Source organism: Zosterops lateralis (genome assembly GCF_965231275.1).
Source record: "Zosterops lateralis genome assembly, chromosome: Z".
Lineage (NCBI taxonomy): Eukaryota > Metazoa > Chordata > Aves > Passeriformes > Zosteropidae > Zosterops > Zosterops lateralis.
In genome coordinates, this window is record NC_139800.1 from 37,802,045 (window position 1) to 37,816,528 (window position 14,484).

Genomic DNA, 14,484 nt, shown 5'->3' on the forward strand with positions numbered 1-14,484 from the left:
CAGTGGCACAAAAGGAGGTTAGGCCCCTTAGGTATATATTTTGTTGATAATTAAGTTGGTATAATTATTTTCTTTGTGGCCCAGGGAACACTGCTCACTGGCATACTCTGTAATAACTTGAAAGTTGTGAGCTCTCTGAGGAGGAGACTAGCTAGTTGCAAAGCTTTCCCATTGCTCCATGCCCTTTGCTGTTCTGTAGCTTCTGCATGAAGAAGCAGGGCAAAGGTAGTGGGGGTGAGCCAGATATGGGAAAAATGGGTAGTGTGAAGGTTAAAGAGAGTAGTATTTGAGGTATGGAGGCAATGCATGATGATGCGCAAGCTGAGAGAAAAAGGGGATACAAAATTGAGGTGGAATGTTGTGGGCTTGGGGAAGGAAATGGAGGACTAGACAAACTGAAGTTATGCAAACAGATACTGTGATGAAGTGAGATAAACAGACGTGGGGGAAATGAGGGAAGGAAAGTGGAGGGGTAAAAGCAAAGCCTAAAAGGAGGACAAGCAGTGATAAAAGCAGAACAATTCTGTTGATAAATGTTTAATATATAGCTGAAGATCAGAAATGGGAGAGAAAGAAGTGTTGGTAGGTGAATCTGAGATATGAATGTTGCCATAAATAGCTTCTGAAGAACTTCCCCTAATTCTGATAAACAGGTATGTTGGTCCTATTAGTACTCTTGCAAATCAAAGCGTAAAGGCATGAGAAGTTTAGAATAAGGTGTAGTAGAGGATGGTCACCAGGTATTACAGAGGAGGAGATGCCACCTTGAAAGGTTTCTTATAGAACAAATGAACTGCTGCTGTAGAATTAGAGCAAACAAGGTAAAGACTCAGAATTAGCTTTCTGTAGGTCAGAATTTTTCTTTCACACAAGTGCCTGTAGAGGGTCATTATGAGTCCAGCATCCTGCCAATGTTGTGTCTAACTCCCTAGATGGATTTAGCACAAAATAAAACACTAGAGGAAGACTGCTCAGCCACTGGTCAAGAGAAATTTTTCTTTACCAGGAAACCTTAAGATGAAACAGAAGATGGGAGATGGATTTGAAAATGCATGTCATAGGCTTTGACCCACAGAATCATCATGTTCATACTATGTCTTGCGCAAACAATTTTTTTTTATGCTGCATCTTAAAGTCCAGTGGATGACCTCTGTGAATACAAATTGCTCTCCTTCAGACACTTTTGAGGACCCTGCAGTCATTTCTTCTCAAAGAACTTGGGATGACTTCTGGGGGAGCAGGTTATGGCTCTAATAAGATTATTTTTTTCATGATTTGCACACTTCATGTCTTCAAGAGGCATTTATGAGCACAGATTCTGCAAGAAATTTGACCTTCTTTACATGAGACTTTGTTAAGACTGATTGTTCTCCTGGTAATGAAATGCCTTAAACAGACACTTGCTCACCCACTTTATTGTTACTCATGTATACCAGTAGAAGGAAAAATAATACTGGTCTGTGTTTATGTAGACATGTTTCTGTTCATATTTAACATGCACGTAATTGCATTACACTGTTATGTAGTTTTTTTGAAATTTTTGAAACTAGAAATTGTTAAGTTTGCTAACCTGTGGTTTAAATTCCATGTAGGGTACTGTATTAACTTCTACTTCAGGGCCATTTTTTCATTTAGTATTTCTTCATGACATTGCCTACAGTTTTACTGTGAGGTTTTTCTAGACTGTTGTAGCAGATGAATTTTAAAGATTAGGCAAAATCCTTTTTTGTGATTAAAGTTTGTTAGAGTGTTTGAATAATCCAAGATTGTTTGGCTTTATGAAGAATTCACCAACCCACAACAGTAAACCATTTCTGAGGCAACTGAGTGGTGGCTCAGGTGACGAAGAGATGAATTCTAATCTCTTCCTGATTTATGAAATAAAATGGAGCTTCTTGAGTGGCCATTCTCCACGGGATCATGATTTATTTACACTGTTGAATTGGATATAGTAGCCAAATCCCCTGTGTGATCTATATTGCCTGTGATATTCTGGGTCCTCAGTGCATGCAGTGCTTGATTCCCTACATGGAAACTGTTACCAACTTGGCAGCCTACTTTGCACTGAGCTTACCGAGGGTGCATGTGTTATGCTTCTTAATGAGAGGGTTCAACCTGCTTTCCTTAACCTTCCTAACTAACTTGTATTTTCACTCAGCTGAATGTTTGGAGCCCCTCTGGTTCACATTTTTTTTTCTATATGCATGGCACGTTTCGCCTTCTAAATAGATCAGTGTTTTTTCCTCTAGGATATTGATGGACAATCCATTCAAGTGTTCTTGTGAAATCATGTGGATCAAGAAGTTTCAAGAGACCAAGTTTTACACAGAAACTCAGGACTTATACTGCATAGATGACAACAATAAGAGGACAGCCTTGCTGGATATGAAGGTCCCAAACTGCGGTAATATTCTTTTAACATAAAACTACTAAATTATTGTGAGCCAGGGAAAAGCAATCGTGCTTTTTTACAAAATTCTTCTCAGGGTGACAACAATGCTTTAAAGGAAAAGTTTTCAATAGAGATATAAATCAGTCAGTGGTCTTCTGCACCACATGGAATGGTTCTGGGGACTTGAATCATAGAATCACAGAATATTCTGAATTGGAAGGGAACCATCAGGATCATGGAGTCCAACTCCTGGCACTGCACAGGATACCCTGAGATTAACACCACGTCCTCAAGAGCATTTTTCAAATGCCTTTTGACCTCAGACATGGTTGGTATTGGGACCAGTTCCATGGGGGCTTGTTCCAGTGCTCAACCATGCTCCTGATATCCAACCTAAACCCCACCAATTCATCTTCGTACCATTTCCTTGAGTCCTGTAATTGGTTACAAGTGTGAAGATATCAGTGCCTGCCCCTTCTCTTCCCCTCATGAGGAAGTTGAAGGTCCCAATGAGGTCTCCCTCCAGTCTCTTCCAGGCCAAGTGACCTCAGCCATACCTCATAAGGCGTCCCGTCAAGATCCTTCAACAGTTTGTATAAACCTGTTTGTTTTTCTCTTGTTCCTTTAAGAATGTACCATTATTCAAGTGCAGAGAAACAGAATACTGATTACAGATAGCACACAGGTATTATATAGAATGCATATGCCTTTGTTGAACTAAATGTTAATGTTTCCAAGCTCGATAGACATTCATAGCTCAATTTTACCTACTCGAATTTTTTTTCAGGTATTTACAGTTAATGAAGTCTTTATTTTCCTTTGCAAATACTAATATTAGGATCATAGGAAGAAAATTCAGATCTACATGCTACTTGAGACAAATTAGCAACATTTCTGATCTTCATGCAAATAAAACTCTACTGAGTTCACTTTAAAGACTATACAAAAACTGTATCAAGCTCAGGTCTATGGCATATTGTTTTCAGGTATATGGATCTAGAAAAAAAAAGGAAAAATCATATAACAATAAGGCCATCTCCTTGCCTTTTTAATATAGGTTTTGCTGCCTACATATTGTCCCAGGACAGCTGGGAAAAGATTTCACTCGCTAGCTGGAGATTTCTCCTCCTCTGTGTATGAAGGGTGTTTCTAACATGATGTCACATCTGCTGGAAGCAGAGTTGGAAGCTGAGGTCCCCAGCAGTGGGCAGGTAGGAAGGGAGCTATATTCACTTACAGCTTTTCCTATCCAAATCAGCCCTTCATGGAGGGCTGATTTGGATAGGAAAAGCTATAAGTGAATATAATCAGTAGGAGAAATTATACCCTTTCTCCTTCCATCTTTGCCCATTGAGTGTCCTTTTCTCCACTACCTGTGTGGAGGGTGTGACATATTCTGATAGCGGAGACCACTGCAGGCCCACGAAGTGCAGCATTTAGTGTCAATAATGTGTTTTGTGGCCTCATATCACTGTTGATCTTGTGCCTAACTTCTTTTTGGGGCCAGGTGTGGTGGCAGAAATGGTGTTAATTGTCTTGTGCAATCAAAAAACTCTGGGAGTCTTGTGAGCTGCAGAATTGGTCTTATGTGCTCCAGGATCTGATTTATCTGAAATGGGAGATATAATACCTAGCTGGGCTAAATGGACTCAACCTCCTGCTCCAGCTGGATGGACTAGAAGGTAGATTAATGTGCTGGGTGTAGAGAGGTTGGCTGTTGGACTGAGATCAATTATTGCAAAAGAGAAACTCCAGCACATTTTGTAACATTCTTGGCTGGCACATCTAGAAGCTACCAGATTGCTTGGATTTTCCTTTGAAAACTTTTGATGTTAAATACCCAGAATTAAACCTGTGAGAGATTAGTTCTTTCCCCTGATTTCTTAACCATCTGCAGCCGAAACAGGCTTGTCTCTGAGCCCTGGATGCTGTTTAGGTGCATATGTGTGTACACATGCGTGCATCCTGTGGGCATATCTTGACTGAAATACTTGTCATGACAAGGGAAAGTGGTACTTCGAACTAGAAGAGGAAAAGGAGGAGGGAAAGTGAGTATATACAACGTTTAGACTGGAATTTGCAGTATATGTAATTTGCATAGGGAAACATGCATTGTATTAAAGATCTGAGTGGATGCCAGCACATGTCTACAAATCATTTATGTTTAGAGTCTCCAAATATCACCAGATTTTACATAATTTTTCCTCCCCTTTTCCCCCCTTTTCTTTTAGCAGCTGTTTCCTCTTCATTTACTTTCTCAAAATGAACCAATGTAGGACATAGATTTTTAATAAAGATAACAATATATTGTTTTCCTAGACATAGAGTAGAGAATCCCTGGTGAAGAGCAATGACCATATTGGTGGTCTGTGTTCTGGAAGATGTCTGAAAAATCCAATGCATGTCTCTTGGTTTCAGTATCTTTGCAGATATTTTTCTGTATTTTGAAGGGCAAGGCTTAGTTTCAAAACAAAAACACTGAAAATCTGGCATATTTCATTTTCAGAACCTTTTGAGAGGCTAATATGTAGAACTGTATGGAACAGAAGAGGAATTCTTCTGTTTGAAAAAGGAGTTCAGCTTTTGACATATTGAATTTTTTTTCCTGTGAACTCTGTGATGTTTTGTAATTCCCTTTGATGGGAAGAGAAATATTTGGGCATGTAGACTTCTACATTTTTTTTAGTAAAATATTGTCACTGCTTTTCTGATTTTCTCTGCTAATGAAATGGTTTAATCTCAGCTCCTTGTTGAATTTGTTTTTTCTCTTTTTTTAAATTTTATTTGTACACTAAGCAATTATGCAGTCTTCTTTGTGTTAAGGAATTAATACTTCATAGTATAAGAGGCCTATATAGTATGTAATAAATGTTTTGATAATAGGATGTCTTTCTGCTGTGTCCTGTAAATAAATCTTGGTGGGAAATAGGTAGAGGCTAGTGTGGTTTCTTGATCATAGGGCTTTGGTTTATAGGTAATTGATGAGAAAATCAGCAAATTTCTTGGTAATTTGCTACCTCTTTGTATGGTGGAAGTGTTGATTAATGTGCTGATTAAAGATTGACTGCCATTTAGATGTCATCAACTTTGTGATTTATTTTCTTGAGGTTTAAAGTCAGGTATGCTCCCTATCTAAGAGCTCCTTTCCAGCTGCAATATTACAAGTGGCAATCAATAAGTATTTTTCCAACTGCATTTGAAATGTGTGTAGATATGATAAAAATTGTGAAATTCTTCTAGGTTTTAGGATGACATGTAATTACTATGTCAAAGATTTTCAAATTGCATCTACCACAGTAGCAGAGCCTTTTGTGTATAGAGATGGTAGTGTTCAGTTTTGCCATTTTCAGAGCACTTGCCAGTTGTCTGTATAGCATTAACAGCACCACTGCCTGGGACATCTTTTTTGGTTTCCATCTGATAAATAGCATTAGAAAAGAAAAAAAAGATAACTAAATGAGTAAACATTTTATTCTTATTAATGCTTCTAAGCTCTGGTGGCTTTTACCACCATTGTCTTAAGTCCTTGGAAGTAAGGCATGTTCTGTGCCTTGCATAAGGTCATTCAAAAACTGTTAGACTGCAGATCACCTGGAGCTCACTGAATGCCAGGAAGGCAGGACCACACCCTTGGGACTAATTGTTAATGTGTTGCTTGCTCCCTCTGGTAGACATTCAGTTACTGAGCCTTTATCATTGATTTCAGTGATACTGAAAGAAGTCTTTTTATCATCCTGTATTTTGAGAGAAGCCGTGGCTTTTACAGCTGTCTCTGCAGTTCTGTGCAGATTTTGTATTGCTTTGCATCTTAGTCTGGTTAATGGCATTTTGCCTTGTCTGGCCAATTTAGTTTTGTATATGGAGATGTGATGCTGAATCTGTCTTTCAGTTTTGCTTACTGCACCAGTTTTGGATGCTTTTTTATTGTATACTGTTTCTTTAGGGTCCTTCTTTCTTGTCACTAGTCACATATACTAGTTACAATCTAATGTCACAGATTAGTTCTCTGTGCTAATTTCCTTTACATATCACTAAGGTATGTTCAGATTGGCTGGCTCTTTACATCTGCAGCCAGTCAGCAGAGCTGTTGTCTAGTCTAAGAGCTATGGGATTTACTGAATGCTCACATTCTTTGTCTCTCTCTTCTGCACACAAAGTACCATTGTGTTGCTGTTAGTACTAAGTACTAAGACACTTGTGTATGACTGAAACATTTTTAGAAGTTGTTGTAATGTAGAATTTGAAGCTAAAGTAACTGCTTGCGCATTTCTTGCTTGTTGAGGAAACTCGTGATTTTTAACAGGCTCAGATGACTGAAAATGGACTGGAACTCCGTCTAGCTTCACTTAAGCCTGCTTCTGGTGATTTTGGTTTTTGTGCTAGAGGTAAATAAATAAGTGATAATATGATACTGGAGGCAGGTGGTTATAAATACTAAGAGGAAAAAAGGCGAACTGAAGGATTGACACATTTCTTTCTTTAAATTTACAGAAAAGATTTGTAGTATTACTGAACCAATAAAATAAGTATTAGATCTTAGGCAATCACAGTACAATGTGGTCTAAAACCACAAGCAAAGGCATAATCCAGTGGGTGTTGACATTTTTGCAACTATGAGCCAGATTTCTCTGATAAGACTATTAGGAGGAGAATATTACAGGCAGAATTAAGTGAGTTTAAAAAAAGCCTTAAATATTCTCAGTGTTTGTGTTTCAAAATATTCATGGATTCTCTAGCCTGTGTTGTTTATTTTGGCACAAGAACTAGATATGGTGCATGATGTAGGGTGGCAAACTGTTCTTATTTTTTCTGTAAGACTTTTAATTCTTAACTGTTATTGTGGGCTATGTGAAAGGCTTCATTTTAAATGAGATTTTGACAGTAATGGGGTTTCACTGTTGCTCTCAAGTTGAGTTAAAATTTTCCAAACTTAATTAAAAGAATTTTCTGTCTTTTAAGTGGAAATAACCAAAAATTTATGGAGTTTGAAAAGGCAACAGGAATCTCATTTTCAAAGATATGTATATTTCTTTCTTTCGAACATGCAACATTTATCTATTTGTGAATCAAATATCAACTTTCATACAGATGTTTAGACATGACCATCTGTGTGAATTAGAGATTGTGAATGATGATAGTTAAACCACATGTGGCATATGTGAATGCCTCGTATTAAAAAAGCTGATTTTTGTTTGATAATTCTGATTTAAGTTCTGCTTTAATGTCAACAAAGGAGATTTGTGATAGAAGGCAGATAAGAAATAGAAAGAAGTAAAGCATTATCCAAAGGGAAAGAAGTGTCTCTGAACTCATGAGATTGTGCAGGTTTACTAAGGTACTCTCTGTGCCTCACTTGACACATTTGTGTAAGTGTGGAGTACTGATCTGCTAAGGAGAACAGCTCTTCAACTCTTTTCTGGTGGTATTCTTACTTTGCTCTATCTAGGTGAAGACTGATGACTAGATAACTCTATTCTGAAGTCTAAAGAAAATGCTGTTTTCTTTAAAAGGGGAACCTTTTCTTCAAGGCATCCGTTCAGTAATATACTTGACATATGCTATACTTGGTACCAGAAGTGAAACCCATACTTCTAATTTTTTATGTTTTTCTCTGAAAATGCTCCTGTTTCAGGATCGCATGTTTATGATATTGCAACATTAGGCAGGTCAGCATTATTTTGAGTATTTTCTGGACACACATGAAATTCTGCAGATAACCATACATGAATTGCAGCTACATTACATACACTTAGTGAGTAAGAATTTGTTAGAGAGGTTTGCATAAGCTGGTTTGGGCCTCATTAACTTACACTTCAAAGACTGTTTAACTCTCATTTCATCTGTTAAGCTTGTGGCTGACATATTCAGCCCAATGGCCCTACTGTCTTTTGTTTTCTTTTGAAAGCTATTGTGGATCAACTGAAGCTTAAATGCAATGTTAGAACAATTTCTCCAGATGTAATTTAATTTCCTTAGCTATTCAGAAAACATGGTTGGATACTTCATGATACAGCTAGCAAGAGAATTGTTGATAATGTTGATAGCTTCTGTAAAAACACTTCATCTCAAAATTCTTGCAGACAGTCTTTATATTATTTCTGGGACCAGGTAATAATATGCAAGATCCTATTTTATTCAGTACCTTCCTATTAGAATCCAGAGTACACCTAGGGGTCTAAAATGAAGCATCCTGGGAAGAAATGAGGGAGCTGATGTAAGTGTAAGCCCTTGTAAGTGTAAGCCCTTCATCTGGTTTGAAGTATCAGCAGCAACCTTCAGAACTTCTGTAGAGGTTGACTGCAGATGACAACTTGGTGTCCAGACAAATTTGTGCGGATGCACATCTGTTGGTGGTTTTTGGCTGTGCTGTATTCATGATGGCATTTGAGGCCCTGGATGGCATGACAGTTCTGTGGAGATTGTGCTTGTCACTGTGGTTATGAAGATGAGTTAGCAAGTCTTCTGGTCTTTTTTCTGGCATGTGCTGGCTCTACATAAAGAAATTTGCTTCTCGTGAAAATTTTATTTAAGTATGGAGTTATGAAGTGTTTAAAGGCAAAGTAATAATGCATTTGATCTGAGAAAGCATACTTTAAATTAAACTCATCATTTTCTGATAGAGACTGTACTTGTTTAATTGTTTTCCGTAAAGATTCCCAGTTGAAAGTGGCAATCAGGCATGCCATGAGAGGAGGAAGGTTTCATTTAGTATTTTAAAATATTTGGGTGGTTCAGTGAGCTGCCATATCTTTCATTCAGCCTCCTGAGAGAGATACGTTCTGCCAGGCCTGTGCAGAGTACCATTGGTACATTTGGTCATTGTGGAAAATGCCCATCAGTATTTGCTGTTGCACATGGCAAGCCTGTGTCCATTCAGTGGTGATTCAGTGTTTTATTCAGTGGCTATATAGTTTCCTGAAGATTTGAAGAAATTTTGTTGCAGGTCAGGTTTTTTAAATTTACATTCACACACAGTGGGCAGAGAGTATGGAAATCTGGGGAAATGGGTCATAATCCCAGATTAATTTTCATCTGCTCCTCTTGTACCTCTAAGATTAATGCCTTTACTTTCCATTTTAACCCATTGGAAATTTCAAGTTTTGTTGTTCATGATGGCAAAATCCTAGTGAAGTGATGGAGAGTAGTGCATGGTAGTTAGTATCATGAAATGAAGACTGGAGAGGAAAGGGATCTTAGAGCGTCAGAAAAAAAATGGAGATGGGGATCTTTGGGCTCCAGAAGATAAAAAAAAAAAAGATGAAAATTTGTTTTAAATATTCTTTATTTCTGCTAATTCTGTATATTATTTGCCTAACATATTTTTTTTTAATCTTCATTGAATATGTTTGTGCTTGTCATCTTGTTACAGCTTCTCTGAGATTTCTGCAATTTTCTATGTGCTTAGTATTTTGATTCTGTGGTTGTGATACAACAGGAAGTGGAAACAATTGCTTGTGTTTCTTTCATTCATGTTTTGCTTGTAAATTTTTGGGGTATCCTTTTAACAGTTCTTTGAAGATGCAGCCCGCCTGGAAATCTGGCTCAGAGCTTGTTGGTTGCAGGCTTTTGTTAGGTGAAACCCAAGAGGTGAATCCCTTATCCAACAGCGCTTATCTTGATAGCTAGAGTTACTATAAAGTTTCTTGCTGCCTTTTTTTTTTTTTTTTTTTTTTTTTTTTTTTTTTTTTTTTTCCTGAAAGCACATAGGAAAAGGCCTCTAAAATTTGTAAGCATTACTGCTTTTTCGAACAAGGCACAATTTCAATAGAATGACACAATGGATATTGTATCATCATATCCTGCTATCTGTACATTGATATAACCCATTTTGAGCTAGTAAGAGCTCTGAAATTTTTGGATTTGTGTGACAGTTCATGACAAATTGCATTGTCAACCATCCTGTTTTCAGGCTCCAAATAGTATAAGTAGTGGTTGTTACCAGGCTGTATTTTGGTGATGTAATAAGTTGTACATTTTATCCCTAGAGTGAACAGGCCAAACCAGGAGAGCCAAGAACTAAACTGTATTGGAACCTTGTGTGAGGAAAGTAGACTGATTTGAATCACTGTGCCCTAAGAATTGCAGTGAATGTTTTATAAATCAGTGGTTCTGGTAGGCTGCCTTGAATAGCTCAATTTGATAGATGGTTGCTGCCTCAGTATTATTTTAATATTCTGTGTCTGAAATATTTATTAGAAAGATGATTAAGGTTTCCTGGTGAAGATTAAAATTACCTGATTAAAAATCAGATCCATAAAAAAATAGTCATTTTTCTTGGTAGCTTCTTGTTCTTATCACAGAACAAATTGACCTCCAAAAGCATGCTATGGAAAAAGGAGATGACATGGGCCATGTTGAAAACCATTTAGTGATATTCTGTCATGTCTAGACTCCTGGGAGTTTGTTGAAAGACCAGTAAAAATCAAGGACTTAGTATGCAAAGGATGGCATAAGTGAATGCCATCTTGAATTTACAGTATTCTCTCAGGTACTAATTTTTCATAATGTAATTTCTTAGGTATTAGTGAGGCTAATTGACCATATTGAGAGAATTTTTGATGTTTTTTGAACAACTAAAAAAATCCTAGAGCTCAGCAGGTTGAAGCAGAAAAAGTGAATCTGGTATTAATTTTGTAAAAAAATTTATAACTTCAGATAGTGAAACAGTATCTTTGGTGTTATGGTGGATTTACTTCTTCTAGCTTAAGACCACCTTCTTTTAAATGTTCCTTTAGTATGATGGCTGAAGTTCTTGGTGCTACGAGCTGAGTTATAGACTAGAGTTTTTATTTCTCTATTTGATCATATCCTTCCTTTGACATATAGTGACAGTCTGGCTCTAGGAAGGCCAGTTTAAGTTTTCTGTAGAAAGTAATAAGTAGCAGCATGAAGACTTGGAAAGCCCTCTAGGAATACAGGCATATTCATTTTCTTAATTTCCGTTGACAGTTGTGTAGCTAAATGTAGTAGTAACCTTTGAAAATGGCATCCAAAGTGTTGGTTTTGTGGTTGCTGAAGTCCCAGCTGTGCACAGGGAAGATGTGTCATTCTCTAGTGATGCTTGACAGTCTCACTGTCTGATGGCTTCAGGCCATCCTTTTGCACTAATGATGGTCTGTGAAGGTAAATGCCCCCCCGCCCTTCCAAGGCCTACTTTGAAGACTGTTTGTTTCTCCTAGCGCATGAGATAATATTTGGAGAGACTCAGCTGACGTAAATGAGTTCCTCCTACTTGTCTCCAGTTCTGTCTAGATGTGCTGGGGTGAGGGAAGTGACTGCTTATTCTAATCCAGAGCTGCCTATTCTTGGGAATAAAGTGTAATTGTGCTGAATGTGAGAAAATAAGTTCTGTACACAGTGAAAGCACCTAGCTGTTATGTACCAGTGCATAATGGAAACACATGGATTTTAGTGTATGATTTCACACCTCAACCTGTGTTACTCTCTGCATTACAGTTTGAAGTTCTCAGTAGCAGGTTCTGTCCTCCCCTTTTTGTAGAGATTGAAAAGCTTTGAATGGATTATTGGGAAAAAAAAAGGGGAATTGAAGAACAAAATAAAACAAGGTGGTCTTAAAAAGATCATTCAGAAACTCTTTTTACTCTGCTCCACCAGAACAGGAGAGTACTCAATAAATTTGAATGTCAGCGAGAAATTCCAGAACTCATAAAAGGGAGCGGCTCTTGTATACAGCCTGTATACAACACATTGCTGCAGAAGTTTAAGGTCAAGAATATAGCAAATTTGAAAAATCAGTCAGATACTAGCAGGTTTATTGCTGATATCCAGAGTTATAATAATTAATTCTATCAAAGTTTGGGACAGAGATTGTATTTTGAGCTTTGAGGCATGGAGTAATCTGTCTGACAGATACCAAGATGAAACCTGGAGAAAGAGGATGTCATGTCTACCTTGTACAGATCGTTATGCTACAATCTAATCTTACCATGCTGGCAGGATACAAAAGTATTTGGGTATGCTGTCTGATAGTTTGTATTAACTGCTGTTTACAAAGTCCTTTAAAGTGTACATCCCTATCAACAAAAGTGATACCTGTCTAAAACACTGTATTTAACCAAATTAACTAGGGAGTAAAGGCAGCATGGTTGGGTGTCTCTGTAGTTTTGTAAGAGTCAAAGTGTTACTGGCAAATATAAATGGCCTCACACTACACTGGGCATACAAACTGAGCATTTGTGTATGTTAAGGTCCATTGTGTTTTTTTAACATACAGTTATTTTTCAGTACAGGTGTTGCTTCTTAGTGTCATTGCTTTGCTGGTAAAGGCAATGTCTAGATGAGGCATTGTGTGACTGTCTTGCTTTTCCCAAACAGAGTCACATCTCAACTAGTGTGGATTCTGCTATGGAGCCGTCTGGGTGCCACTGGAAATAAAAGCAAAATTAGCTGCGGTTAAAGCGCACTATCTCAATCTATCTAACCAGAAAAAAATGAATTCCAAGACAATTCTCATGTTTTCCACCCATCTTATGGCTGGGGAAAAGAGTAAAAGAAAACACACAATAATGTGATTTCTAATCTATTCTAATTCTAACTCCATTCCATTCCATTCCATTCCATTCCACTCCTTCATACCTTTTTAGATGCAGGGGCCTTGCAGCTGGTTTTTAGTGTAACTTTATGAACACACAGAATAATAAGCATTGTTATTTTATAGCCTTTTGGCAGGATGCAGCATGATGTAGCTGTTTCCATTTGAGATGTAGCACCAACATGACACATGCAGACTTCTGCAAATAAACAGAACTAGATCTAGTTCTGGGTGGGAACCAGAGCCAGTACCAGAGGAATTGAACTTCAGTTGCTTATCCTATAAATAAACACATTGCAGGAAGAAGTTGCCTCAAAACTTAACAGCTATTTAAAGGAGAGCTCTAAGAGACAAAAGTTGTTTTCGTTTTTGCTTGCATGAGAGGTTTCACATGAAATGATGTGTTAGTAGGAACTGTGCCAGTTTGCACAATGAAATGCTAATTCATCTTGTAGACCTTCTCCCAGGTGGTAGAGTTAAGAAGAGTGGGGACCTTCATTCTCTTTGCATGTTCAGGTCTGGCAAGAGTAATATGAACAATATTTAGAGGTGTTGTGGAAGTGCAACTTTATGAAGTAAATTATCTCATTGCTTCTCCCTTTGTTCCCCAACTAACATAATTAATATCCAAATGTTCCCTAAAATTAGTTTTATTTCCTGCACAGCCAGTTGACAGACACTGGTGAGATCTGAATTCACAGCAGGCTAGAGCAGATGTCTACTTTCTCTAACAGATTACTGCATCAAGGCACACAAACTCTCCAGCTCTGTCTCAATAAACTTCAACACATGATTTATATAGTGAACATAATAGAAGAAATCCATGATGCCTATAATGGGAATCATATTACCACACTACTTAAAACACTGTGAGAATTGCCTGAGCAGTTATTGTATACTTGTGCTGATCTTCAAATCTTATTAGGCAGGAAAGCATTGTCTGGAAAACTATTCATCTTCTTTTCTGTATTGCTTCCACTCAGTTATTTTTTTATTGAACTAATTTAAGGGAGGTTTCCAATACATCTAGCTTCTGTTCAACCTCCAGCAAATCTGTGAATGTTTTCACGGTGATTTGATGGTTATTTATTTGTTTTGTATCTTTTACATAAAGAAAAATGTCTCTGCTAAAATTCTATACCATCAAGTCTGTGCTGAAACTGCTGTACTCTCTACTAAAAAATCAAACCAAAGAGAGCTGTTGTTTCAGAAAAAGAAAAGTCATTGCAAAATCATGCATAAATATCCTGCACAGCAGATAAACTTGATTTTTTGAGATGATAAATTGCAAGTAAAATTGCCTGGAAGAGTTGATGGGAAATGCCTTATAAAGGAGACCAAGACTCTTTACAGAGTTTAGCAGCTTCAAATGTTGATATAGTATCTTTTAAGAAAAATGTTATTTCTAGAATGATGCATAATTATTTGCTACATAAATAAATACAAAATGTATTTATACAACATTTTATTTATACAAAATTTCTGTGCCTGAAATCTACTGATATTTCTAGTATTATTTTGGAGATGGTAATTCCGTAAT

At 37.3% G+C, this 14,484-nt stretch overlaps 1 protein-coding gene across 1 annotated transcript in view; it reads left to right on the top strand.

Annotated features, from left to right (window-relative positions):
• The window catches only part of NTRK2 (neurotrophic receptor tyrosine kinase 2), a gene marked incomplete at its 5' end in the record, with an annotated part of 205,074 nt that overhangs the window by 27,171 nt on the left and 163,419 nt on the right, over nt 1-14,484 (top strand). The window contains one exon of the mRNA XM_083884010.1: nt 2,250-2,404. Within this exon, the coding sequence (XP_083740136.1) occupies nt 2,250-2,404 (155 nt within the window). The remainder of the gene's footprint in view (nt 1-2,249; nt 2,405-14,484) is intronic.